Source organism: Pollachius pollachius, assembly GCF_949987615.1.
Source record: "Pollachius pollachius genome assembly, chromosome: 7".
In the NCBI taxonomy this organism is placed as follows: Eukaryota; Metazoa; Chordata; class Actinopteri; order Gadiformes; family Gadidae; genus Pollachius; species Pollachius pollachius.
This window is the reverse complement of record NC_136940.1, coordinates 2,341,974-2,368,823: the sequence shown is the minus strand read 5'-3', so window position 1 is coordinate 2,368,823 and position 26,850 is coordinate 2,341,974. Positions and strand designations below refer to the sequence as shown.

At 49.1% G+C, this 26,850-nt stretch overlaps 1 protein-coding gene across 1 annotated transcript in view; it reads right to left on the bottom strand.

Annotated features, from left to right (window-relative positions):
- The window catches only part of lpp (LIM domain containing preferred translocation partner in lipoma), an 82,051-nt gene that overhangs the window by 14,500 nt on the left and 40,701 nt on the right, over positions 1–26,850 (bottom strand). The window contains exons 5-7 of the mRNA XM_079739290.1: positions 19,242–19,345; positions 15,365–15,487; positions 1,133–1,744 (exon numbers count right to left, since the gene is read on the bottom strand). Of these exons, the coding sequence (XP_079595416.1) occupies positions 1,133–1,744; positions 15,365–15,487; positions 19,242–19,345 (839 nt within the window). The remainder of the gene's footprint in view (positions 1–1,132; positions 1,745–15,364; positions 15,488–19,241; positions 19,346–26,850) is intronic.

The following is a 26,850-nucleotide window of genomic DNA, read 5'->3' as shown; positions in this document are numbered from 1 at the left end:
TGATTTAGGATGCAAGCGGAGAGAGGGAGAGGGATAAAGAGAGAGGGGGGGAGGGGGAGAAGGGGGTGAGGGAGAGAGAGAAAGAGCGAGAGAGCAAGACAGAGGGAAAAATAGAGAAATGGATGGAGAGAAGGAGGGAGAGGGGGAGAAGGGGGGGGAGGGAGAGAGAGAGGGAGGGAGAGAAAGAGAAAGAGAGGGAGGGAGGGAGAGAGAGAGGGAGAGAGGGAGAGAGAGAGGGAGGGAGGGAGGGAGGGAGGGAGGCGTTGGATAATGCGCGGGCCGGATGTTGAACCAGATTCAAACCAACAGCCCTACCGGCACTAGGATGTCAGGCAGCGCAGCCTACATGAAACCGCTCCGAGGCCACAGGGCGCTGAGCAGAGGGTCCGCACTCACACATCCATTATTAATGCACAGCAGGGGCCCCGAGGAACACAGGTTCTGCTGGGGGGGGCCGGGGGGGTTCTGCGTACGGAGAACAGAGGGAACGCTTGCGTTCCTCACCGGAGACGCTCCGGCTGGCACTATTGGTTACATTGATCAATAAACTGGTGAATATATCTGCTGGATCACTCTATTGTGTATGATCGTTTATGCAAATTCATATATATATATATATTTATATAGAAATAACCCTTGATTTAATATTTTAAGCCAAATTTTATATTTGTAACAACCTTTTTTTGTGTCCAAAGTGACCCTGTGTTCTACAGGAGACAGACAGACAGACAGAGGAGAGAGAGATGGAAGAGGAGGAGAGAGATGGAGGAGGAGGAGGAGGAGGAGGAGAGAGATGGAGGAGGAGGAGGAGGAGGAGGAGGAGGAGAGAGATGGAGGAGGAGGAGGAGGAGGAGGAGAGAGATGGAGGAGGAGGAGGAGGAGAGAGATGGAGGAGGAGGAGGAGGAGGAGGAGGAGAGAGATGGAGGAGGAGGAGGAGGAGGAGGAGAGAGGAGGAGGAGAGAGATGGAGGAGGAGGAGGAGGAGGAGGAGGAGGAGAGAGATGAGGAGGAGGAGGAGGAGGAGAGAGATGGAGGAGGAGGTGGAGGAGAAGAGAGATGGAGGAGGAGGAGGAGGAGAGAGATGGAGGAGGAGGAGGAGGAGGAGGAGGAGGAGGAGGAGCAGGAGCCTTACCTTGGGCGGCCCCATGGGCTGGTCCCCGTACATGGGTACCAGGCTGGCCGGGGGGTCGTTGATGAAGGTCTTCCTGGGGGCCGGGGGCTGGTAGGCCTGGGCCGGGGCCGCCGGCTCGGCCCTCCAGGCGTTCTGCTGGCCGGGGCCCGGGTACTGGGGCTCCTGGTACCCCCCGGGGCCCTGGTACTGGGGCTCCTGGTACCCCCCGGGGCCCGCGGGGGAGAACCCCGGCTGCGGGGGCCCGTAGGCGAAGTCGGGGCCCTTGGGCTGGGCGGGCACATACTGGACCTGGGCGGGGCCGGCGCGGCCGGGCTGCGGCTGGGCCGCGTAGTGCTGGGGGCCCCCCGGGGCCTGGTGCTGGGGGCCCCCCGGGGCCTGGTGCTGGGGCCCCGGCTGGGCCGACCGCACCTGGACGTTGAAGGTGGGCTGGCTGGGGGTGGAGGCCGTGGCGTAGGAGGCCGCCACGGGCTGGGGGGGCCTGGGGCCCGGGCTGGAGGACGGGGGCTTGGGGGTGGACTTCTTGGTGGCGGTGAGCGGGGGTTGGGTGGGGATGACCATGCGCTTGTAGCCGGTGACGGGGGCGCCGGGACTGGCGGGCAGGGTGGACGAGGTCTGGGTGTCGGGGGGGGAGGGAGGACACAGTCAGACCGGAGACACCTGAACCGTCTCCAGGACTACCCTGGACCAGGCGGAGGGTCAGTCAACCGTCGTATCGCAATACCCCATAAACACCCAGTCAGACAGGGACTCCTGCACGGACCTGACGATAGAGCCAGGCCCGCCCTGCACACAGCGGAGGTCGGAGGAGCTGACAGCTCATCCTTTATGACTCAGTGCCCTCGTGGACAGCAGAGCGACCAGGCTGGGAGGTGGCGGTATGGGCTATAGGATCGACGTAGGCAACACGTTAGCGGAGCCCCCCGAAAGAAAGAAAGAAAGAAAGGAAGGAGGAGGAGGCGGAGAGAGAGAGAGAGAGAGAGAGAGAGAGAGAGAGAGAGAGAGAGAGAGAGAGAGAGAGAGAGAGAGAGAGAGATGAAGGAGATGAAGGAGAGGAGGAGACGAGAGAGAGAGAGAGAGAGAGATGGAGGAGGCGGAGAGAGAGGGAGAGAGAGAGAGATGAAGGAGATGAAGGAGAGGAGGAGACGAGAGAGAGAGAGAGAGAGAGAGAGAGAGAGAGAGAGAGATGGAGGAGAGGAGGAGACGAGAGAGAGAGAGAGAGAGAGAGAGAGAGAGATGGAGGAGAGGAGGAGACGAGAGAGAGAGAGAGAGATGGAGGAGAGGAGGAGACGAGAGAGAGAGAGAGAGAGAGATGGAGGAGAGGAGGAGACGAGAGAGAGAGAGAGAGATGGAGGAGAGGAGGAGACGAGAGAGAGAGAGAGAGAGAGAGAGAGAGAGAGAGATGGAGGAGAGGAGGAGACGAGAGAGAGATGGAGGAGAGGAGAGGGAGAAGAGAGAGAGGGGGAGGAGGAGATGCCGGCGGAGAGGTAACGGTGGCGTAGCACTGACGTGGGCATGGCGTCAGCGGGCCGAGAGCTCGACTCGTTTAAACCGGTCTCCGTCTTCCCTGGTTCTAATTTGTCTTCGAGGCAACATCTAGGACAAGATCAGACAATCCACATCCAACTGTTTTTTAAACGCATGAATAATTCACCGTCGTAATCGCCGTTGCATACTGCTGATTTTACAAATCCCCCTCCTCCCCAAAATAAAACACTGCGATTCCTCCCAATAATAACAACAACGACGACGACGGTTTGAGCGGGAGAAGACTTCAGCCGGGGATGAGGTGGAGGAGGAGGGACAGAGCAGCACTTGCTTAAAGGCTCTCTTATTGATTGTGTGTTTACACTCAGGAGATTACGGCGACGTCCTCCTCAGAGTCAATTACACGCCCACCTCGCCGCGAGGCCCCGGGGCCTGTCCCGCCGCCGCCATAAACCACGGCTAATAAAGCCGGCGGCGGGGGGGGGAGGCATAAATCGCCGGGGGGAGCGGGCGGCGCGACAGCCGATTGGCAATGCCGCCTGACACTTGTGCTGACTTTGGCCGCTCGCGCTGGCAACACGCTAAATCACGGAGATTTGTGTCGCCGGTATCCTGGAAAGAGAGCGCCGGCGGACCAGAAGCCCCAGCGGCGGGCGGCCCGGCCCGGGATGACTCGATCTATTGTCTGGCGGCCGGTTTGGACCGGTGCCGGAGCAGAGAGGCGGGGGTGTTGAGCTGTGACTCTGAGGAGGCTAGCCTAGCTGCATCGCGGCGTCGTGCCTAGCGCTGGCAAAAACATGTTTTGCCGTACATATTGGTGTCAGCGGTGCAGCCAGCCTAATAAGGGTCTATGATTAACCTTGGTGAGGCCTTATTAGGTTACTGCCCCAGGGTGAGCGTTTCAGTCAATTACTGGTTCTGCAGCACTTGGGGAACGGCAGGAACATCTGAAGACTGAAGGCCTGCTGCAGCACCCCGTACTGATGAGATGTCTCTCTTAAGTGGGCCAGGGAGATGTTTTTCAATTGACTTCCTACAACAGTTAATCAAAGTTTGAGACGTACGCCGGAGATGTTTAAACGCGGCGCCCTATCTAACCTCTGTGTGTTTAACGAACACGCCTGGTTAAAGCATAAAGTGTCTCATATCAAAGTGTTTGACGGTAGAATAAATCGATTAGAGAAGTAATCTGTTAATGGGTTTTAATCCTAATCCAATCCAGACCAGAGAAACCCCTTAAAGTAAGGATTCACCCCCGAAAACCCGAACTCTGAGATATATTCCAAGGCTGGTATCCTGCTCTCTGATTAGCATTCGTGTTTAAAGAGGGAAAAAATCCTTGTCTGTCTGCATATAAAAGGAAACGCCTATCTCAACTATGCCCTTTAGGAAGAAAATTACTCCATTTAAATGTTTCATGGTTTTTAAATACCCTAGATTATTAATCTATCTTAAAGGCTTCCCGACCTGCAGTGGCAGAGCGGTGGAAATGCAAATGGAGATCTCAAAATAATTACCCAGTCACGCTGCGTTTTCCACCCATTACAGTGGGGAGAGATTTGGCCCTTTCTTAACATTTTAACTAGCTGCAGCCCCGGATATTATCTGCTAAACCGAGCCCAGTACTTTTCTGATGATCAGTGCTCCTGCGTCGGTTATAACAGGGAAAGTAAGTTACACAAACACAGCAGTGAAGAGGACAAAGAACTGAATCGACGGAGGAATAGGTTGGGGGGGGGCTGAATGAGTACCTCAGGCAAGGCGCACCGAAGGTGAGAAGATTGAACAAACACACAGATCTTTGTGTTTTGCTACCATAATGCATTGTGTTAGTTTCTGCTTTGTGTTGGGCTGGAACGTTCTTAATGGGCTAGACTGCACATTCACTGTGTCACTGAATTAAACTCGTTACTGTATCCAGTGTAGGAGATGCACTGATCACGTAAACACAGTACATCTCTACTTCTGTACATATTCTGTCAGTGCCATCGGTCTGTTCACAATCGTGATGTTTTAAATGTTAGAAGCTGCAAACGGATTTAATTATTCCAGACCCCGGTAAAGCGGTTTTGAAGCTGAGGATGAGGATTTTTCTTAACTGAAATAATACACAGTGAATTATATTGTACAGTGAAAGTTATAAAAACAACAATGATGAAAATTATAGGGATGATTTGACAGCTACATAAATGTACCTGTTTTTTTTTCCCAACAAGTAAAATGTAATAAACGGATAATGATAATAAAGACAATTTTTGTGATCACTTGACACTTATTCAGCGTTTACAAATGGCTGGATACACACGCATCGTCCCCATCAGCGCCGTCTACGTACTACTGTGCTCCCTGGGGCCACACAGCGCACACACACGGCATCTCTGAGAAGGGAGCCGGCATTATTTATACAACTCTGAAGGTAGCGGCGTGTAAAAATAAGTTCCCCGCTCAAAGACGAAGGAGCCAGGGAGGCAACGCTCCGACGGCGAAGGAAGGCCCACGGCAGAGTCCTACCGAGGACGAGCTGAGGTTCAGACCGAGCGCCTTGATACGGGCGATGGCGTCTCGACTCAATGCCCTCTTTTTCTGGCGCGTGGATAATTGTTACTTAAAACTGAGATCTTATTTAATGTACTGATGATGAGCAAAGAGACAAAGGAACAAAATGGAGGCGTGGAAGAGCATTCGGATGACGTTACAGAACGATGAGGGAGAAAGTGTAAGGAAAGTATAGGGGGCTGTAAACAAACACAAGATGCACACAAAATGAGACACACACACGCACACACACACACACACGCAGGCGTAGATAGGTCCCCGCCGTAATGCAGACTGACTTTGTGCACGTCCTGAGTGTGAAATTTCACAGGAGTGCGGAGAAGCCTTTCGACACGTTAAAACAGATTAGGAGAGATTTGCACACCTGGGGGGGGAAAGGAAAACTGTTCACTTTGCATTTCAACCCACAAGGGGAGGGGGGTGGGGTGGCGGAACCCCCCCGAACAGAGTCACTGCGCCTCCTCTCTGCTCCTCAGACGCCCCCGTATCCTCCTCAACTCCTCATCCTCCACAACTCCTCTTCATCCTCAACTTCTGCCGCTCGCTGTACTTCTGGACTTTTTGTCGTACTTTTTACTTCCACCGGAGCGAGGAACAAGTCTTTCTGCGGATCAGCGCTTCTATCCGTGAGGGAGCGATAACTTATCCGTGTTGGATTCTTTAATCCATACGCTTTATTCTGTACTCAATATTGAGTACAGAGAGTGTAGATTACAGAATATTATTGCAGATTACAGAATCAAATCGACGCTCGTTTGAACTCAATAACTGATCACATTTCTTTTTTCTAACGAAGATAGAGAACGTTACTCATCCTCAAAGGGAATTGTACGTGTTGCAGCGAAATACAGATAGAACAAAGAACACGCATAACTTACAAAAACACACTCAGGTTCTAAGCGCAAATTCCAAACTATATTTAAACACTGAAAATATGACTACCATTCTAGATAAAAATTACATTAAAAATATACACTTTTACTTCAAGGTAAGATATTGCCATTTACGTGCCAATTACATTTTAAACGTTCATTGTGCATTTCCTCTCAGAAGAGGAATCTCCTCTCCGGCAGAGAGGGGAGTCTTATCACAGCAGGAGGCCGTCGCCATGGGCAGGGCGGACCCTCAGTCACGGCCCCCACTGGCGTGGAGCTGAGGGGCCCCTGACTTAAGACCCTCTGGTGGTACGGATTCAACTCATATCAAATACTGAATGTGGCGATGGCTCTTGAATGGTGGAAGTGTGATCGTGTAAAGGCTGCTTGTCTCTTTGTGTGGTTGGAAGGTGGTGTGAAAAATACATCTGAAATCATAAGGGCCCCAAGGGCCTGGCCTTGGGGAGGACTGATCTCTCGCTGTGTGAGGACAGAGGGAGGTAGACAGACAGACAGACAGGCCATCCAATCAATTAATTTGGGCTGAATGGGGTGATTAGACTTAATGCTTACTGAAGGCCTGGCTGTGACAGCCACAGATACCAGACTTGTTTTATTTTTTGTCATTTAATTTATTGAATGCCGTGATAATGTAAAATAAATGGCCTCCCTAGCGTTTAACGTGAAAAGGAACATTAAAAATAAAACAAGAATCAAACAGCCTTTACTTCACTTGCGTGTATCAGTCTTCTACCGAATAGGACAAAAGGAGGAATCAAATGTCAGGGTTGAGAAGTTTAAAATCTGCTGGCCTTTAATATAATCACCACGGTTCAGCTGTCCTGAACCCAGAGCCAGATTCACGCGCCGCTCGGCTGATCTGAACATCGTTCTCCGGGTCGGCGAAGAAAAACAGCACTCGAGGAATCGGTCGGTTCATTAAACCACGACCTACAGAAACATTGCGGAGATGACACTGTCACCTCCGCAGCAGAGAACCTGGCGTTGGGTTAACCTGTCCCAGTGTTCCCCAACCTGTGGGTCGGGGGCCCATTTGGGCTCGCTTCATATGCGTTTGCGATCACATGAGATTCGCTGACTGATTAACGAAGGACGTTTGATGTAACATTTTTGATTAGCTTTTCTTTTTTTTTAAGGTTTGAAAGGTCTCGTAAAAGGTCATGTATTAACAGACTTCTTAATGACTCGTAGCCATGAGCAAACTACTACGAATCACATCGTTTGGTGCGATGCACATAGGACACATTTTGATGGGGAGAAACAGATGTACCAAACCACTGAGCTGTACTATCCACTATTTTCTAACAACTCCCTAAAAGACTGGGCTGTTTAAACAGTAGTCTTATTTGCAGAGGCACCACACATATTAGATTAACTAGACCACTGAAAATATGAGATCTTTATTATTGGCACCTGGTATTATTCACAAAACTCCCATCATGCACTCTGGTTTAAGATTCTGCTTGACCCACCACCAGTTCTGATCTTTGACCCTGAACTCCTCCCCCCAGATGTCATGCTATGTTCAGGTCGCTAGCTCACGTCAAACCAACCCGTCCCTCAGAGGGTAAATATTAGCCTTCCTCTCTGAGCGCTAGCACATATATCCGGAAGCTAACACATGCTGCAGCGGACAGAGCTAATGTGTGGTGACAGCAGTTGAAGCTTAGCCTTTTAGCATCGCTTCTGCTCATGCCTCGCCTCTTAGCGCAACTTCTTATGCCGCTACACCTTTTAGCATTGTTTCTGATGATTCTACGCCTTCTATGACGACCAATGATATTATTGACGACAATTTTATAATTGTCGTCAAGTTACCGGAGGACTTGTTTTGGATACAAGTCGTTAGGGGTAAGCAAATAGGGGTTAGGGGGCAGCTTGCTTAGAGTTGTCTAGACATTAGGGTTCGAACCCAGAACCTTTAGGCTGGGCGTCCCCCTGGCCACTGGACTGGTTTCTGATGATGCTACGCCCTCGTCTCGCTTCCAGCTTCCCCTGACATCCGCTGCAGTGAGGGCAGCTCGTGTTCGGTAGTCATTGGTTCGTCCGGCTAATAATAACAACAACGTAGGGGATGATCCAATGGAGGTTAAGGCGGTGACGACAGCGACACAGCCCACAGAGGTCCTGAGGAGACCCCCCGCAACACAGCCTGCTCTGGCTGACCCCGGACACATTTAGACCCTCTGGCCTGACCTTCCAGGCCCTGTAGCCGTCCCAGCTGGCATATCTTCACCCCTGGGAGTGTTAACAACAACAGCACCCCGATCCGAGCCTAGTCGTGGTAAAACCAAGGCCTTCAGGAGGAGACTCAGAAATGTTGGTACACGTGTCTTGACTTGTATGGACTGGACTCATTCGAGTCAGGTTAAAAACTGTCTGATCCTAACGATTCAAGTTCCGTCCCCAAGTACAGGTCAACGGAGCGGGAAACCGATTCCGAGCCCCCCGCCATCTTGAGCCAACATGGATCCGAGTATCCCTCTTCGGCCAACATAGTTGCCTGCAGAGCCGGGCAGCCATCGCGAAACAACATGGAGCCAACATGGACCCCTCCCGCGATTATCCCGAACCAACAGGGAGCAAACATGGACACATGGCTCGACATTTGTCCATCTCGCCTCAAGACGGATCCGTCGAGACAGAGGCCATGAGGAGGGAGGCCGCCGCGGGCCTTACCCGGGGGTGGTGTCCTAACAAGGTCAGGCCGCGGGGTCAGCCGGAGAGAATGGGTCCATTTAGCCGGTGTCCATCACGCGCTAAGCCGCCGCTAAACCCAGCGAGCTGACCTCGGGAATGAAACATCTGCTCTGTGTGGATTTGGGGAAAACTTCTGAAACACTGACATGGAGTGGAAGTGAAGCACTCACAAACAGCCTGACGTGAGAGAGAGATCCCTCTCCCTCGCCTCCATCTGGGAGGAATCAACCGGGACCACCATGTCCGTCCGTCACGCCCCCGTGTCCGCCAGCAGAGGGACTCAGGGGAGGGTGGTGGGACAGTGGTGGGGCAACACACGCCGAGTGAGGGGTTGGAGGGCGGAGGTCCCTGTTTCAAAACAACACTAAATATGAGGCGTTGCCATCGTTTGCAAGGATATCTGTGTGCATGTGTGTGTGTGTGTGTACACGTGTTTGTAAGTTTGTACGTGTGTGTGTGTGTGTGTGTGTGTCTGCGCACGTGTGCATTTGCGTGCGTGTGCATTGCGCACGAGTGCATTTGCCTGCGTGTTTGCGTGCGTGCGTCCTAGCGTGAGCCCGTGTGTACGGAATACATTACAAATGAGTCCGAAAAATGCGGGTGCCGTGATTAGCCATGTTTGCTGCTAACTCCCCACAGAGAACAGAACCAAAATAAGCCTCTGCGGGTCACATCGGGGTCACAGTCCCAGGCGGCGCGGGGCAGTCCTAATCATCACACGCTTCGCGAGGCTCCCATTCACACGAGGAACACTTGACCCCAGAGTTCACCGGCGGGTCACTGCTTGAATCCCACTGTTACGTGATATTTCTAGACAGTCAGCGAGCGCGGCTGTGCTGCTGTATAAACATGCTCATACGCAACACGCGACAAGTTCTCATCACTGCACTAGAACTCTCTGGGCCGCAGAGTTCGCCCGAGTGGAACTGTGACTGTTGAGTGAGTCACGCACGCATGCACCGCACGCACACACACACACACACACACACACACACCGCGGGGAGGAGGCGTGGAGGGAGCAGGAAGGAGGCCAGCAGGCAGTCATGTGGCAGATCGGGCTTTCGGGACTCTGCCGAAGAGAGTCACCGACTCTGAAACAACCCCACACGCACGCAGGCACGGAAGAACCCACACACACACGCAAGCACATACACGCACACGCATGGACATACACACAGACACACAAGTAGATGCACAGACACACACACGCATGGACACACACAAACATGCACGGACACACACACACACACGCACACATTAACAAAACACACACACAGATACATACACACATGCACACAAGCATGCACGGCACCCCTCTCACACCAACTGTGAGAGGGGTGTGAGAACACATTGAAGATACCGATTTGATTTGTAGAAATCGTTGAACCGAATGCATCGACTGACAGAGAGACCAATCTGATCGGCAGACCTTTATTCTAGCCTCCAGACTTATTATATTATCGAATTATTGACAAATCATCCAAATAATACATTTTTAGAAATTAAAGTGGCATTCAGTGAAAAGCCGCTCTGAATTCAAGAAGTTTGGTTTCCGTGAGATCGGTTCTGCTGTGGGATCGCTGTGTCACAGATAGTCTGACACAACGACTTTATGTCAGAAGGATATTTACATTGGGCCATAAACTGAGTCAGAACGAGAGAGAGCGAGAGACGGAGACAGAGAGATAGAGAGAGAGAAAAAAAGACGATAGAGAGAAAAGACAAAGCGAGAAACTGGCATAAAAACAGACCACATTTCCTGTTAGAAACGCGAGTCAAATGAAGGTTTGCGGGAAGATCTTTTGAGTGTTACACAACTGTCCATGTAATGGAGTCACAAAAAGTTTTAGATGTGTGCAATCAGCCCCTCTCTGTCTCTGAATAACCTCTTCCTTACCTGACACACCTGATTATTACAGGCTTGAACGGGTTAGGATTAGGTCTGGATTCAGTGGGTGTTTAGAAATAAATGAGAATATAACGGTATACATATGCACTATTTTATCGGTGTCATATAAACATTTTATGATGCATTTATGAGACCAGCACAGTGAGATGATGGATGATACAAATTAACGTCAGTTTAAAATGTAATTGCACAGCTAATTATAACCTATAGCAGTTAAGAATATACTACCGAGCATAATATTGGATGATTATACTACTACTGGAGGACAAATAAAAAAATACAAATAATGACTATAAATAACGTTTATAATAATTACATTTGACTTCAATGAGAAGCCAGGCTTTCAATCCTCGAAGCGTGCGTTTTTGCGATACCTTGTAAGTTTCCTATATTTATGTATGTTAATATTACTGAAAACCAGGAGGAATGCTCAGCGAGTGTGAGGCCTGGCGTTTGACATGCGCCGTGTTTAGACACTCACTGGGGCTAACCGGTTAGCTCCTCACAACAGACTCTAATAGCGTGCCCCAGCTTCACATTAGCATCACGGCGCATTAGCATGCTGCGCGGGCATTAGCTGCTCACTTAGCCCCTCGCGCAATTCCACGCTGACAGACGTATGCACAATGCAAAGAATACGATTTGAATGGGATTAACAGATTCAAGCAAACGTTTACGTCGATTGTAATTTGAAATATAACCAGACGTTTTATTAAAACTCTGATTAAGATTCTGTAAATTAAAGATAAATAAAAAACTAAATCTGGAACAGAGAGCCGGGCTGGACTCAACAGCTGGGGAACCTGCCATGCTACGCTAGGCCTAGCGCTGCGTTGCCGTAGGAATGCACAGACAGAGCTGACAGGAGCAGCTGCACTGGGCCAGGGGTCAAAGGGCAGGCAGCACGAATCAGCTACTGTTAGCATCAGCTGGGAGAGCATGCGATACCCAGTGTGTGCGTGTGTGTGTGCGTGTGTGTGTGTGTGTTTCTGTGTGTGTGTGTGTGTGTGTGTGTGTGTGTGTGTGTGTGTGTGTGTGTGTGTATGTGTGTGTGTGTTTCTGTGTGTGTGTGTGTGTGTGTGTGTGTGTGTGTGTGTGTGTATGTGTGTGTGTGTTTCTGTGCGTGTGTGTGTGTGTGTGTGTGTGTGTGTGTGTGTGTGTGTGTGTGTGTGCGCGCGTGTGCGTGTGCGTGTGTGTGTGTGTGTGTGTGTGTGTGTGTGTGTGTCTAATGCGGAGAGACATCTGAGACAGAAGGAGCATCCCGACACCGAGGCTTCCTGATGTTGCCGTGGATACGCTCAGGGATTAAAGAGAGCCGGAGAACTTTGTTTCTCATGGCTTCACGCGGTTGTTTCAACTACACTCCGAGAACGGCAGGAGAAAAAACAAATTGTGAACTTAATCACAGAACTGATGCATCTGTATGCATTTTCTATGGTGTGTACTGTTGTGTTTTCATCCAAAGGGACTTTTAAGTGGACTGCATCTATACAGCGCTCTTCTAAACAGCGGCCACTCAAAGCGCTTTACAATACTGCCTAACATTCACCCATTCATGCACACATTCACATACTGACGGCGAGGTCAGCCATGCAGGGCGACAGCCAGCTCACTGAGAGAGAGAGAGCGACTACGTGTTGCGTCTGAGGGCAGCAGGTCAGGAATCAAACCTGCGTCGCAGCAGGATCCATGCCAGGCTACATGTTTCACCCACTAGAAGGTTAGAGGCACCCTGCGGCCTTAAATAGACTCCTTCAGCTTTAACTGAGTACCCTCTCTGTAATAATCAACAACAGCAGCAGCAGCAGCGACGCTGACCCCAACAGAGCTCCAGCGCTGTACGTAAGGTAAGACAGCGCTCAGGTGGGCATTAATGTTTCACCGCATGTTGGGAAAAGCTTTCAGGTACCTTCATATAGGTACTGAGGGCCCCTCTCTGGGCCACTCCTCAACATCAGCACTTATTCTATATTTTATTTAGGGGATAGTTACAGAGCAGCAGCCAGCTCTGGTCAGGAGCTCCGAGTAGAACACGTGTGTGTCTCCTGAGGTGTGTGTAGCAGGGCCTGAGTGTGTGTACCTGTGTAGTGTTGTGCCGTGTGTGAACCCTGGAGACATCTGTGTTTCAACAACAGAACAGAGGCCTTCAACGTACGGATCATCGCGCGGCTGAATCTCAAGTTCAAAGGTCACCCAGATGTTCCTCTGAATCACTGCGGAGATGTGTGTGGTGTGAGGGGAAGAACGAGCTGAGCAGACTGGCTGCTGTCTGGGTTCCTAGAGATCCCTGGGAGGAAGAAGGCCGTTGGCACGCTGCAGAGAGCAGCGGTGGGGCTGAACTGACGTGAACTTCTCTCTTCTTTAAAGGGGAACTGGGGATTCAGGGAAACATGGACTCGCTCTCTCCCTCGCACTGAGAGTTGAGTAATAAAAAGCCTATTAGATCTTTTTTTTAGGCAGTTGTTTAACTGTCTAACCACTCATGCTGATTTACCATTACAAAACGAAATATAGATTTTTTTAATTGAGTTACAATTATTCACAATAAACACTTTAAAGATTGTGTGTGCTCAATTTGCCTGTAAAAACATTTCACACCATTTTAGACTGAATAATAACTGCCATTCCTGTTTAAACCAACAATATGCTTTCTATTTAAAATACTTACTGAAGTAAAACAAATGCCGTAAATTACCAACTTTATAACGATTAGTACATTATAAATATATATGTTGATAGACTTACGGAAATTTCCACATAAGGAAGCTCCACTACTAATTCGTCATTCAAACCATTTGTAATCCATCCCTATGATGCAGCAATGAGCAGAAAGACAGCATCTGCCCTCCCCTTCCTTCCCCTCTGGCCTGTCCACCCAAGATGTGTGTATGTGTGTATGTGTGTTTGCCTGTGCGTGTGTGCGTGTGCGTATGTGTGTGTTGCTCTTTCCCAAGCTGGTAATGATTAAACCAGAGGGTGTTACCGGCACGACGCGTTCAAACCAGCCACACACACACGCAAACACACATGTCTGACTGTCACAAATTATGTCTGTCTTTCTGTCTGCCACTATAGCTGTCTGTCGCTACAACTGCCTGTCTGTCTGTAACTACATCTGCCTGTCTGTCTGTCATTATATCTGTCTGTCTGTCACTACATCTTAAGGAAGTAGTATTGTCAAACATTACCAAACCACTATCGACGCCTAATATGAACATAGTGATTGTTCCATTATGAACAGAAATAGAAAACAGAACAGAAACACGATCACTGAAGCGTGACAAAACAAGCAACAGTCAAACCCACGACAGAACGGGTTTAAGACACGCAACGCACTTGATCAGAACACATCAACACAGCGGGGCGAACACGACGACAACATTCGGTTTATCTCAAGTGTGTGTGATGTCATGAAAAGCAGACGCATTATTATAAAAAAATAAATAAAACAATAAATTAAATGTTCCATTACACGCTATGAAAAAAATACGCCCCGACATCCCAGAATAGCTCGGCAGACGTTCGAGTTACTGGCGGAAGGGAAGGCTCCCTGTGTTCCCAGTCTTCATCACAGATAAAAGCCCTAACGGCTTGAGATGTTTTAATATCTCCAAGGAGAAGTGATCTCTACGGTGGCAGCCAGGCCCTTGGAGCCTTCGGATCCAAACACCATTGGTTCGCTTTTTTATATTCCTGTCCTACATTCCTTGTGTGTCAAATAATTTAGCGAAGTGCCCAAGGCCTTCGTCGTTTTGAAGTTGTTCTTAATATCACTTGATATCGATTAATGATATAGGTCAACACTCATCGAGGTTATTAATGTACGTTTGCACAAAAGTAAAACACGTATTGTTTCTGGCGGGAAACCTCATTCTGCTGTTTTACGTGTTGAGCGTTTCCTTTCTTTGAATTAGAAACCCATTTGTCGTGCTTTAAACTTCCGCTACGAACGTCGTTGCTGCCAACATTTTGGAAACGGCAGTTGGTAGCAGGAAGTTCGTCCTAGTTTATCCGGACAATCAACTAAACTACATTAGTGATATATTGTTCCCCCTTAATTAAACTTGACAGACGATGTCATCTAACATACAAGCCGTTTTAGGTCAGGAAAGTGGAGCACGACCAACATGAACACAGAAGGATCACGCTAACCCCTCATAGGAAGGGCTAACTGTCGGGGCTAGCTGACTGGGCTAGCTTTACCTGTTCTGGCATGAGCTTGTATGGTTGCATGGGCTAGCTGTATTGGCTAGCTTTCTAGTATAGCTATCTATGTCTGTGTTAGCTATCTAGGCTAGCTTTACGGGTCTGGGCTAGCTGTCTGGCCTAGCTGTCTAGGATAGCTATCTAGGTCTGTGTTAGCTGTATGGGCTAGTGCTACCTGTGCTGGTCTAGGCTTGTATGAATATATGGGCTAGCTGTAGTTGCTAGTTGATTGGGCTAGCTATACCTGTACTGGCCTGGGCTTGTATGGTTGCACGGGCTAGATGTCAGGGCTAACTGTCTAGGCTAGCTGCCTAGGCTATCCATACGGGTCTGGGCTAGCTGTCTGGACTAGCTGTCTAGCTATCTGGGTCTGGGTTAGCTGTCCATGCTAGCTTACGGGTCTGGGTTAGCTTTACAGGTCCGGGTTAGCTGTATGGACTAGCTGTCTGGGAATGGGTTAGCCGTATGTGCCATCAGTACCTGTGCCGGCCGGGGCTTGTAGGGCGAGCTGCTCTCCAGGTCGGCCAGGATGCTGGTGAGGGAGTCAATCTCCGCGTCGAGGCTGGAGCGCCTTTCCTCCAGGGTCTTCTCCGGCCCCTTCATCTGACACACACACACACACACACACACACACACACACACACACACACACCAGAGGAGGAAGAGGGGGAGCTGTGAGTGGAGGCAGGCGAGGGAACCCCCTGCTGTCTTCACAGGCCGACGAGGCAGAGTCAGGTCAGGTCAGGTCCGTTTTATTAGCACAGCCCTTGATCACAGTCTCAAAGGGCTTCAAAAAGCCACATTATACTACTCCCGCCGACCCTAAGCTCTCTAAAGGACGAGGAGAAACTCCCCCACTGCGGAGTGGCGGAGCCTTGAAGAGGAGAAGGAGTCTTGAGGAGGAACACCGGGACCCCGTCTTCCAGGGTCCGGGTAGGAGGGCCGTCGGTTCAGGTCGCATCAACAAGCAAACCAGAGGTTAAGTCAGACGAAGTCGGGTGTGGGGAGTCTTCAGAAGACCGGAAACATCAGGTCTTTGGTCTTCTTTGTGTTTGGGTTCACCCACATCGGGACGGACACACGGTCGGCCCTGGTCGAAGGGGGCGGGACAAGACTCAGGGGATGAGTCGCGACAAGAGGTAAGCAAGATCTGATTGGATCGTTCAGGATTCTATTGGTGGTAGTAGGAGGGGCGACTGAAGGTTTCAAAGATGTTGACATGCCGTAACCATGGTTTGAGTGGTTGGAGTTATAATCCTGGATGGTAATTTGTGACTGTAGCAATTGTAGGTAAATATCCTTACATGATCCACTGCCTTTTCTTTATTAAGACAGTTCCCTAACTGAACTTACATAATCCACTGCACGGTTTATTTAGACGCTGCAGTCTGTTTACTACAGGATCCACTGCACTCTGTTTACTACAGGATCCACTGCACTCTGTTTACTACAGGATCCACTGCACTCTGTTTACTACAGGATCCAATGCACTCTGTTTACTACAGGATCCACTGCACTCTGTTTACTACAGGATCCACTGCACTCTGTTTACTACAGGATCCACTGCACTCTGTTTACTACAGGATCCAATGCACTCTGTTTACTACAGGATCCACTGCACTCTGTTTACTACAGGATCCACTGCACTCTGTTTACTACAGGATCCAATGCACTCTGTTTACTACAGGATCCAATGCACTCTGTTTACTACAGGATCCACTGCACTCTGTTTACTACAGGATCCACTGCACTCTGTTTACTACAGGATCCACTGCACTCTGTTTACTACAGGATCCACTGCCTGTAGTAAACAGATCCACTGTTTCCTCATACCTCCAGCGTGACCTCAGAGCCCTGTGGAAAGCCCCTGAGCTCTGAGCCCGTTGAGTTAGAATGAGGAGTCTCGCACGGCCTGGAAGGAAATCAACTCTTCTGTCGCGGCGCTCTGCTCAGCCTCTGCTCGGTATCACTGCAGATCAGCCTGCCTGGAGTACAGGGGTTCGCTCCTATTCAGCCCCGGATCTCAACCCCATGTCAAACAAAGAGTGTCAAAAAAAAATGTATTTCCGATTATTATATCAGAAATTATATTTTTTGCATAAATTAAAAAAAAAAAAATGGTGGATATCATACCCATTTTTATCAGATGAATAATGCAGGAATGATGTAATATCATCTTTAATCTATCATCCATCATAAAATCTCTGCTGTCTGACGGCCTCACAAACATAAGCCCTCATTTTATAATTTCCAAATGGGGCATCAAACACTAACTTAAATAAAAAGGTACAACAAAAAAAGGGTCTGAATCAGAGAACACAGAGCCCGTTGCACGAACGCACAAAGTGTGTGCAGCAACACAGCAGCAATAAAATGATTGCTAGCGACACGAGGGTCTTCTTCTGCCTCTGCCTTTTCTTCCCCTCTCCTCCCGCTTTCTCGACTCCCCGAAAAATTGCAGGGAATTTCTCTTACGGGAAAGGAGCGGTATTTTTAGTCCGCCGAACTATGCTGCAACTGCGAGAGACTGTGTGCGAATGCCTGAGGGGGCTTTTGAGCAAGCTGGATCAGTGACTGCTGCTTATTCTAATGTTATGTGTTTGGATTACCTGTCACAAGGCATTACAGGCAGCGCTCGCCTCCCACTCCTGCACGGCGGGCCCAGCCTCGACATCTGAGGCAATCACGCGCGGGGGTAAACAAAGGCAACCACTAATGGCTCATATCAGCGGCAAGGAAAACACGCAAAGTCTTTTAACAGTGATAACAACAAGGATGAAAGGGAGAGGGGGGAGCAGGCGGGCGAGAGAGAGAGAGAGAGAGAGAACTCTCGTGTTTTGATTCATTAGAAATCTGTCATCCAGGTTTTCATAACCTCGACAACAGCCATGGAGATAGAAATACATACGATAAATACTTTTGAAGATTTTCTTTTGTGATGTAGTAGCCGTGTATTAACATCTGCCCCTCGAACCCTCACACCTGACATCCAGGCTGGCCAAGAACGCAGCGCTGTCTTTAGGAGGAGCTGATTTATTCATTCAGTGAAAGTAATCACCCTCTTTTGGAGAGCACAAGGACGGCCGCGCCGGAGACAGCGGAGGTTGGGGTCGAAGCTCCTTTCACGGAACGGTACAATCGCAGCACTTTGAAATCGGGTGCGGGTGGGACTCATAATTAAGATACCAAAGACTTATTAAGAAATTAAGATGGAATCCCAGGGCAGCCGAGAGCCAAAAGGAGCCGGCTATGAAAGGGAACATCAAAGAGCCCTCGCAAGTAATGAGACACTTTCCGTGATCCAAGTTTCAAACTTCTACGGACAGACTCGGCTAATAGATGTCAGATAAAGGGTACGGGCGCCACAGGCCTTCGGTGTTGTTGTGAGCCGAACCTGCGCCAAATGATGTTGTTTGCCGTCTCATGTCGGCCCGCTTGGAATCTTTGCCGCTGCCAGGCGTCCCCGGAACGAGGGATGGCTCTTGTGTTCCTTCTCAAGGTTTCCGACTCTTCCAACTGTGCTTTTGGGGAATTTTCTTTCTTCCCTTTGGAGAGCGTTCATCTAACGCGGGCCTGTGAAGGCTTCCCAGACTGAAGCTGTGATTAAAGGCTGAGGGAGACGGAGAGACGCTGGAGTCTCTCTCTCTCTCTCTCTCTCTCTCTCTCTCTCTCTCTCTCTCTCTCTCTCTCTCTCTCTCTCTCTCTCTCTCTCTCTCTCTCTCTCTCTCTCTCTCTCTCTCTCTCTCTCTCTCTCTCTCGCTACACCTTAGACAAACAGCATCTGTGTGTCTGAGTCCATCAGCGTGTTATTATTTCTAAGAAAATCACAGCTCCACGCTTTAGCCCACCCGAGAGCAGCGAAATGCCTTAATGCCAACAACATTATGACTGGGTTTATTTCATAGCACTCAAACACAAAGGCCTTTCTCACAGAAGCGGGGGATACAGAACGTAAAAGACAATAATTTCAAAGAGAAATCGTTCTTTATGATGTAATTGTTATGAATGAATTGATTTGTGAATTACAGTTACAAATTAAGAATGTTTGAATTACAGTAACGTTATGAATGCATTAATTCAAGTCACGCTTTTAGGGACTGTATTAATCAAGGTACACAGTTACGAACATGTGAATAAACGTTAGACTGTAATGAATGTGTGAAATAAAGTCAGACCATTATTAATGTTTTGAGCACAATTGTGAATGTGTGGTTGAAGGTAACACAATTATGAACGTGTGAATGAAAGTAACACGGTTATGAACGTGTGAATCAGAGTTGCACCGTTAGGACCGTGTGAAGGAAAGTCCCACCGTTATGAGAGTTACACTGGTGTTGTGAAGTGGTGAAAGACCAACCTGGGGCTCGTAGGAGGCCATGGGGGGAGGGGGGGGGAAGAAGCCCAGCGAGGGCAGGGTGCTCCCGTCTCTGGTCGGCGGGGGAGGTGGGGGCAGGAAGTCTGCTGACACACACACACACACACACACACACACACACACACACGCACACACACACACGCACACGCACACCGGAGGAGAAGAGAAACAGAACAATCAATATTTTTTGCAATCACGGTACAATAAACGTGTAAGGGTCACGCGTGCACTAGCCGGTTCGACCGAGCGTTAGGATTCACTCTTTCCTCCGTCCATTTGAGGGATTTAATCTCAGATTCCGGAGGTTGTGCGTGTGTAATGAAGCCCCGACCCCCACTCTGAGAGGGGAGGGAAGAGACCCCACTCTTAAGGTCTTACCGACGCACACTGACGCACTGACACACACAATTACAGCAATTTGCTAATCGGACTCCAGTAATCTGTGTTCAGATTCCCCACCGTGAGCCCAAACACGCAGACTAGTGTTACGGCCCGCGTACGAGCCGCTGTTTGTTCTGCCAGGAGGAGAAGGAACACATTTACGCCGCTAAACCCCTCGCTAATCCAAGGATAGCATCTCGCCACATGTTTCCCACCGATACGGAGCGACTCCCCAAATTAGATTCAGTGGTTGGCTTCTCTCCTCCGCCGGCCCTCAGATTGAATCATTTGACCGTGTACTTCTTAAGAAGCCAAGCAGACATGAGCTTTGCAAATTAAGAGCCCTTTTTCTTTTCTTTTTTTCAGCCTCCTCTCCGCCGTGAGTTGTAGCGGGAATTGGTTCCAACGCGTCGCCACTTTGAAGAGTTCTGTTCAGAAATTCTATTTGCTTACCCCGCTTGCTTTTCATCGGCTTTCGTTGGAGCTTAATTGATGTCATCATTGTAGTTTATCCAAGTTTGTTTACTAAATTAATGAGGGAGGGATGTTTGGATGACTCAAGACATAAGCTGATAGTGGGGGGGTAGACGGGGGAGACAGGTGATTTCAGAGAGCGGAAAGTTACTTTATGTAACGACCTCCTGACCTCACCCAGGTCAACGCAATCATTTGCGAAGGAGGAGGGACCTTGTTTAGCCAGGTATCGTCTCTCCTTCCCTCCGCCAAGCTCCCTGTCCTCTCCCCTTCCCCCTCTCTTCACCTCCCCTCCAGTATCTCCTCCCTCCTCACCACTCTTCTCCCCACCATGCACCCTCTCCTCCCCATCTCTCCTCTCTCGCTCGCCTCTTCTCCTCCCCCTCCGTTTCTCCTCCTCTTCTTCCCATATCTCCTACTCCTCATACTCTTCTCCCCGTCTCTTCCTCCTAGTCTCTCCCCCTCCTCCTCCTCCTCCCCTCCTCCTCCTCTTCTCCCTGTTTCTCCTCCTCCTTCACCGACTCCTTTCCTCCCTTTCTCTCCCCCCTTTCTCTCCTCCTCCCCCTTCCCTCCTCAACATGTTGGCCGAAACATAAGTAAATCAATAATCCCCAGCGTGAGACAAAATTAAGAACATGGAGTTTCATGTTTCCACGTCTCTGACATCACAGCCGTGTTACGACTCAAACTTTCACGGACGGGTATTTTATGTTTTATTGAGACGATCGTGTCGTCAGGTTTGAGGACCAGCGGGGGGGGGGGGGGGGGGGGGGGTTAAAGGTTTATATCTGGAAAGGTAAGCTGCTTAGAAGACAAGCAGCGTCTGCTCCGAATCAAACATCTGTGTGATGATTCAATCATTCGGTCGGAGCGGAGACACCGCAGGGCTTCAGTGAGCCGGGTGGAATAGTTCTGCTTGGTGAGGATGTTTTCTCTTAGTTTATGTTAGGTGAGGTTCTTATCTTACGTTGACTAGGTTAGATGAGGGCGAGATAGCCTAGGTCATTTTACGTTTGACGTTATATAAGGTTGAGTTATGTGTAGGTTATCTTATGTTTGACTAGGTTAGGCTAGGTTGTGTTAGGTTAGGTCATGTTTCGTTAGATTAGGTTGTTTTTTGCCTATTAGGTAATTATAGATTAGACTTGGTTGATTTAGGTTAGGTTAGGTAATGTTGAGTTAGATTATGATTGGTTAGATTATGTTTAGTTAGATAAGGTTGTTAGGTTAATTTATGTTTGTTTAGATTAGGTTGAGTGAGGTTAGTTTACGTTTGTTTAGATTAGGTTAAATAGTGCTGCTGATCATTTCTAACATGACTCGTAGAAAGCACAGATGAGGACAAAAATATGAATAATTAAAACGCAAAATCAAACATTTCCAAGGACAGTGTGCAGAGCTTTCCAAAGATGGCTCTACTTGGCCTGTGTTTCAAACTCTGAACAAGCCCGGAGGAGGGAGAGATCTGAGAGATGTGATGGATGGGGTGTTAGCCAATAAGATCACACACGCATGACATCATCAGCCCAGACTCTGTAGAACTCGCTGATTGCCATGGCAATAAGACTCCCCATCTAATGCTACCTCAACCAGACAGTGATAGTTAGGACTGTATAAGTTAAGTTTATAAGTGATGTTACACCTATTAAGTCTGTCTGGATGGAGAATATTTAAGATTGTGATTCAATACATCAGTATTCAAAGCTGACACTCAATTATAATATCTGCAGACTCTGTGTCTAGTTGTTGAATATAAAGCAACACAAGCCCACACTATGGTTTTAAAAGGTAAAAATATATAATATAAATAATAAATACAGAGCAGTGCTGTGTATCTCACACCAGTATGAAACTGCCAGTCTGTCAAGCAGCAGACAAATTCATCCAAAGGGGCTTAGAGTGAACTCCAATAGGCTGCACGTCTTTAGGGGCCAGCTAGGGGTTAGGGGTTAGGAGTCATCGGGCAAGCAAGATGCCTACAGGTAGGTTGCGGACAATTGGGAACAAACTCAGATCCTTTCGGCTGTCAACCAAACTAGCCACTAGACTATCCTCCTTCCTTACATCATATGGTTACTGTACACGAATATCATCCAGACTCCACTACAGCCATCAGTAGCTCTGCCACAAGTCGACAAGAATAAAACCAAAATTAAGTTTCAAAATCTCACAAATCGTTCTTAATAAAAAATATGGCAATAACATCAACACACAGGAAAAAAATCAAAAAGAAGTACGTCAGTGCTTTCTTTTTTGATTTCAGGTTTACAATCCAGCCGATATGAATTAGCGTCACATCCACCCGTAGGCCGCCGCGCGCCGAGGGCGACAGACGGGACGTCAACAATCTCCGCATGCGGTCAGCGCGAGCGGGGCTCCCGGGCGCCGCGCTACGTCACCGCGTCACGTCCCGCTAGCAGTGGGAGCTACCGCCAGCGCTAACGCTCTCTGTGCCGTGAATGTGGCCGTCCCCATTTGCGACCAGCGGCGTGAGACGCGCGGAGCCTCCCGGCGAGCAGAGCGCTAATGAGGCGGAGCGGCTGGAACATCGCCTTAATGCGACAACTTCCCCCCTTGTCTTTATTGCGCAATTAGCCTTAAGTAGCCGCCGCGCTAGGCAGGCATCCTAATCAGTGATTAGACTGGTTGGAGAGGCTGTGAGGAGCGGCCCGCCTCTGAGTCTGAAGGATGGAGTGTTGGAGCACATTAAATATTGTTTTGTTGCTTTGTCTTTAAAATCTACTTTTATCTACAATTGGGGTTTTTGATTATGTGTTTAAACAACTCCAATGCATTTACTTTTCAATCGACGATTGGCTTGGAGATGCCATGATGAGAGTCATATAGGCGAGGATCTATATATGATAATATACATTAACATCCGCTTGGTGCAATGTAATCCCTCTCTGTGATGCAGAGTGAAGTGGAATCGCGTCCAAGTTGAAGAGAGACAAAAAACAACACTTGACGCAAAGAGAGAATAGTTAGTGGCAGCTTTTGAGATTTAAAAAGCAGTCGTCGTTACCCTATAGGAACATATGCTTGATGCAACATCTGATGCACAAAAACATTGCTCATTAAGGACTCCCCCTGTCCTTCTGATGAGCAGTTTATGAGGATTAGAAGACACTAAAAAGAGGGTGTGTTTGTGTGTGTTTGCTCTTAAGTCACAACATATGGCTCTACTTACACACTTCACATTTCCACACACTTTAATCTGAGTGATACGATACACATTTCCCCCACTATAATCTGTATTACAAGAATGTAAAAGCATCTCCCATCTGTCCCATAAGTCTTCAGAGCGCCTCCCTAACTATGACTCTGGAGAGACTTACTCAGACCGGACAAGATGGACGCCGCCGGTCCATAGCTTCGTAGACCCCTGCTTCCACGACTTTCATTACACGTGTGTGTGTGTGTGTGTGTGTGTGTGTGTGTGTGTGTGTATCTTTGTGTGTGTATCTGCAATTGTTTATCTGTGTGTGTGTGTGTGTGTGTGTGTGTGTGTGTGTGTGTGTGTGTGTGTGTGTGTGTGCGTGTGTGTGTATGTGTGTGTGTGTGCGTGTGTGTGTGTGTGTTTATTTGTGTGTGTGTGTATCCGTGCATATGTTTATCTGTGTGTGTGCTTCACTGTTATTTAGTCCTTCCAGCAGAAGCATGTGACGGTGAATTCAGATACAGGACAGAGGGTCATTAGGGCCAAGCAGGGTTTAGAGCACCCATACATTTTGGCCGGGAGTCAAACTCCCTAGCCACTACACTGACCCGGCCCTCTGTGTGCGTGTGTGTGTGTGTGTGTGTGTGTGTGTGTGTGTGTGTGTGTGTGTGTGTGTGTGTGTGTCCTAACGTGTCGATTACCCCGCGTGCCACATTACATAACACGCCGACTATCTATAGTCGGCGTGTTACTAGATTTGCCGTAAAGTAAAAAAAAACACAATAAAGGTGAGTTTGTGTATTTTAAACTCTCTAACGGCCGACCTAGGGCTTCTACAGGGTGACCTGGCTCACCTACAGGGTGCCCTAACATCTCCAGTGAGCACCTTAAAACCGGTAGAGCGTCGGACGGTAGAGGAATGTTGCTTACGATAAACCCGACACCGCCTCGTGCCTTCATCGGGATTCCTCGCGGTCGTCTTTTACTCTCAAGGTAATTTTAGATATCGTCAACCTGGGGGAATTTGACCTGGGGTGCTGGGACTCATCGTACAAGTATTTGCATAGTATTGACGTTGTAAACGACAGCGTTGAGGAATCCAAATCATTGTGTAACGCATCTTAAATCAAAATTATTGCCTGATGTCACTTACAAATCATCTGATGGTATGCAAATAATTCTTAAAGAGAGTCTTCCGATTATAAATACGTATTTTGCCGTCCTGAAACAACTTGTCTGCTCACGTGCCTTAGAACAAGACAGAGTGAAAGGGTGTGCACGTGAGGTGTAGGTGTGTGCACGGAGCAAGGTAGAGTGTGAAAGGGTGTGCACGTGAGGTGTAGGTGTGTGCACAGAGCAAGGTAGAGAGTGAAAGGCTGTGCACGTGAGGTGGAGGTGTGTGCACAAGGCAATGCAGAGAGTGAAAGGCTGTGCACGTGAGGTGGAGGTGTGTGCACGTGAGGCGTAGGTGTGTGCACATTAGGGGGGAATGGGAGTGAAGGTGCGTGTGTCACCGGACAAGACACTAGAGGTGCAGACGGTGAGCCCGGGAACCTAACCTCACCTGCCAATTAAACGCACGGTGGAGCAACCCGATGACAACACTATGTCCTCAGGATAGCAACGCCGGGGACTCTAACCCCGCCGGTAAAGGAAACCGTCAGCCGATTCAAACCCGCTCGCTCTGAAGAAGAGACTCTCAAACCACGCGATTGAGAAAGCATAAAATAAGTGCACTTTGTTCGGATTCACGCGCAACACGCCTGTAATCCCTGGCAGACGAGAGGGGAGAATGACTTAAGTATTTCAGGGCCCTGGTGTCGTCGGCGGTGTTTCCTTTGTTCGTTTTATCGCTAAACAGCTCGGCTCCGGGCCGCTGCAGCGGGACGCATTGTATTGACATAATTACGGCGCGGCTCCGTCCCCGTCGTGCTGCGCGTCGCGGGGTAATTACGGGAGATACGGGGAGGCAGGCGCAGAGTCACCACCTCGGACGGACGGATTTGAGGTCTTCGGAGATCGGGTTGCAGGGAGGAGTGTAAAAAAAAAAAAAGGAGTGCGAGCGAACGGGCTGGCGAGGGTCTAAGTCGGGGGTTCTGGGGGGACGTTGGAGAGCTGAGTGGCCAGATTTAAACCGAGTAAAAAGGAGGGATTATATTCGGTGAAACAAAAAATAAGACAAAAAACGACAGAGTGCCAAGAGGTGAAACGGTTTTAGGGATTCTGAATAATCCGCTCATACAAACGTGACTTCTGGATGAACAAAGCCGGCCTGAGTTTGCGTTGAAAGAACGTCGCGTAAATCAGTAACTCAGCCAGAGAATGACGCAAGACTGAGGAGGGGGGAGGAGAACCGGGAAGAGACGATCAAGGACCTCTTTCCCGGCAGAAAAGGAGCAGGTGGAGGGGTAAGGTGAGAGGGAGGGAAGAGGAGGAGGGAGGTGATAGGAGAGGTGAGAGGGGGGAGGAGGAGGGGAGACAGGGGAGTGCCTGAGGGAGTAGAGAGGGAGGTGGGGAGAGCGTCAGGGGGAGGAGGTGAGAAGAGGTTGAAGGAGGCGAGAGCAGGAGGAGCAGGTCCTGCTATCAGAGGTCAGAGGTCGGGTGAGGTATATCCACGGCTGAAGACGACATCACCTTGTTGCCACGGTGATATCGGGTGACAGCAGACATAAATAAAGTAGTGACAAACCTGTGTGTTCAGATATGTATACTTCAGCTCTGTTGCTCTGCTGTGATAGTGTATGCGTGTGTATTCCTGAGGGCGTATTTGATTGCATGTGTGTGTGTGTGTGTATGTGTGCTTGTGCATATGTTTGCCTGTGCCTACGCATGTGTGTTTGCCTGTGTATGTGTACGTTTGCGTGTGTGTGTAAGTGTATGTGTGTGTGCCTGTGTGTCTGTGTATGTTTGCCTGTGCATGTGTGTGTATGTTTTCCTGTGTGTGTGTGTGTGATTGTGCCTGTGTGTTTGTATGTTTGCCTGTGAGTTGGTTGTGTGCGAATCTGCCTGTGCGTGTCTTCGTGTATGTTTGCTGGTGTGTGTGTGCCTAGGACTCTGCCTGTGTGTGTGTGTGTGTGTGTGTGTGTGTGTGTGTGTGTGTGCTTGTTCCTGTGTTTGTGTGTGCCCGTATGTGCGTGTATGTGTGCCTTTATGCCTGCGTGAGTGTCTCTTCCTGTGAGACACCTTGTGGGGACTCCAGCAGACTGAGGACGGCGGGGGCAGTGCAGACAGATAAAAACAGCTCCGCACTTCTGCAGCGCTCCGGGCGAACAATAAGCGCGTGGTTCCGGGAAGCATTAGTGGAGAAAGTTGTAATAAAACAGCTTAAAACGCATCACTGAGCGCACGCTAAAAACAAACTGAGTGCTAGGGTCCGCGGTTAACTCCAAAATCTTCTTAATCCCAACGCCACACAGAGCGATACGCCGCTTTGAAGCGTTGCGAGTAAATCGTTGGTGACTCATTTAAATAAAATGTATGGAGTTTGACTGCTTTTGGATCCAAACGTCAGACGATGATTTACGATCTCTTTTGATTATCAATTAAGAAAGTTAAACCGCATAACTTGGCTATGGT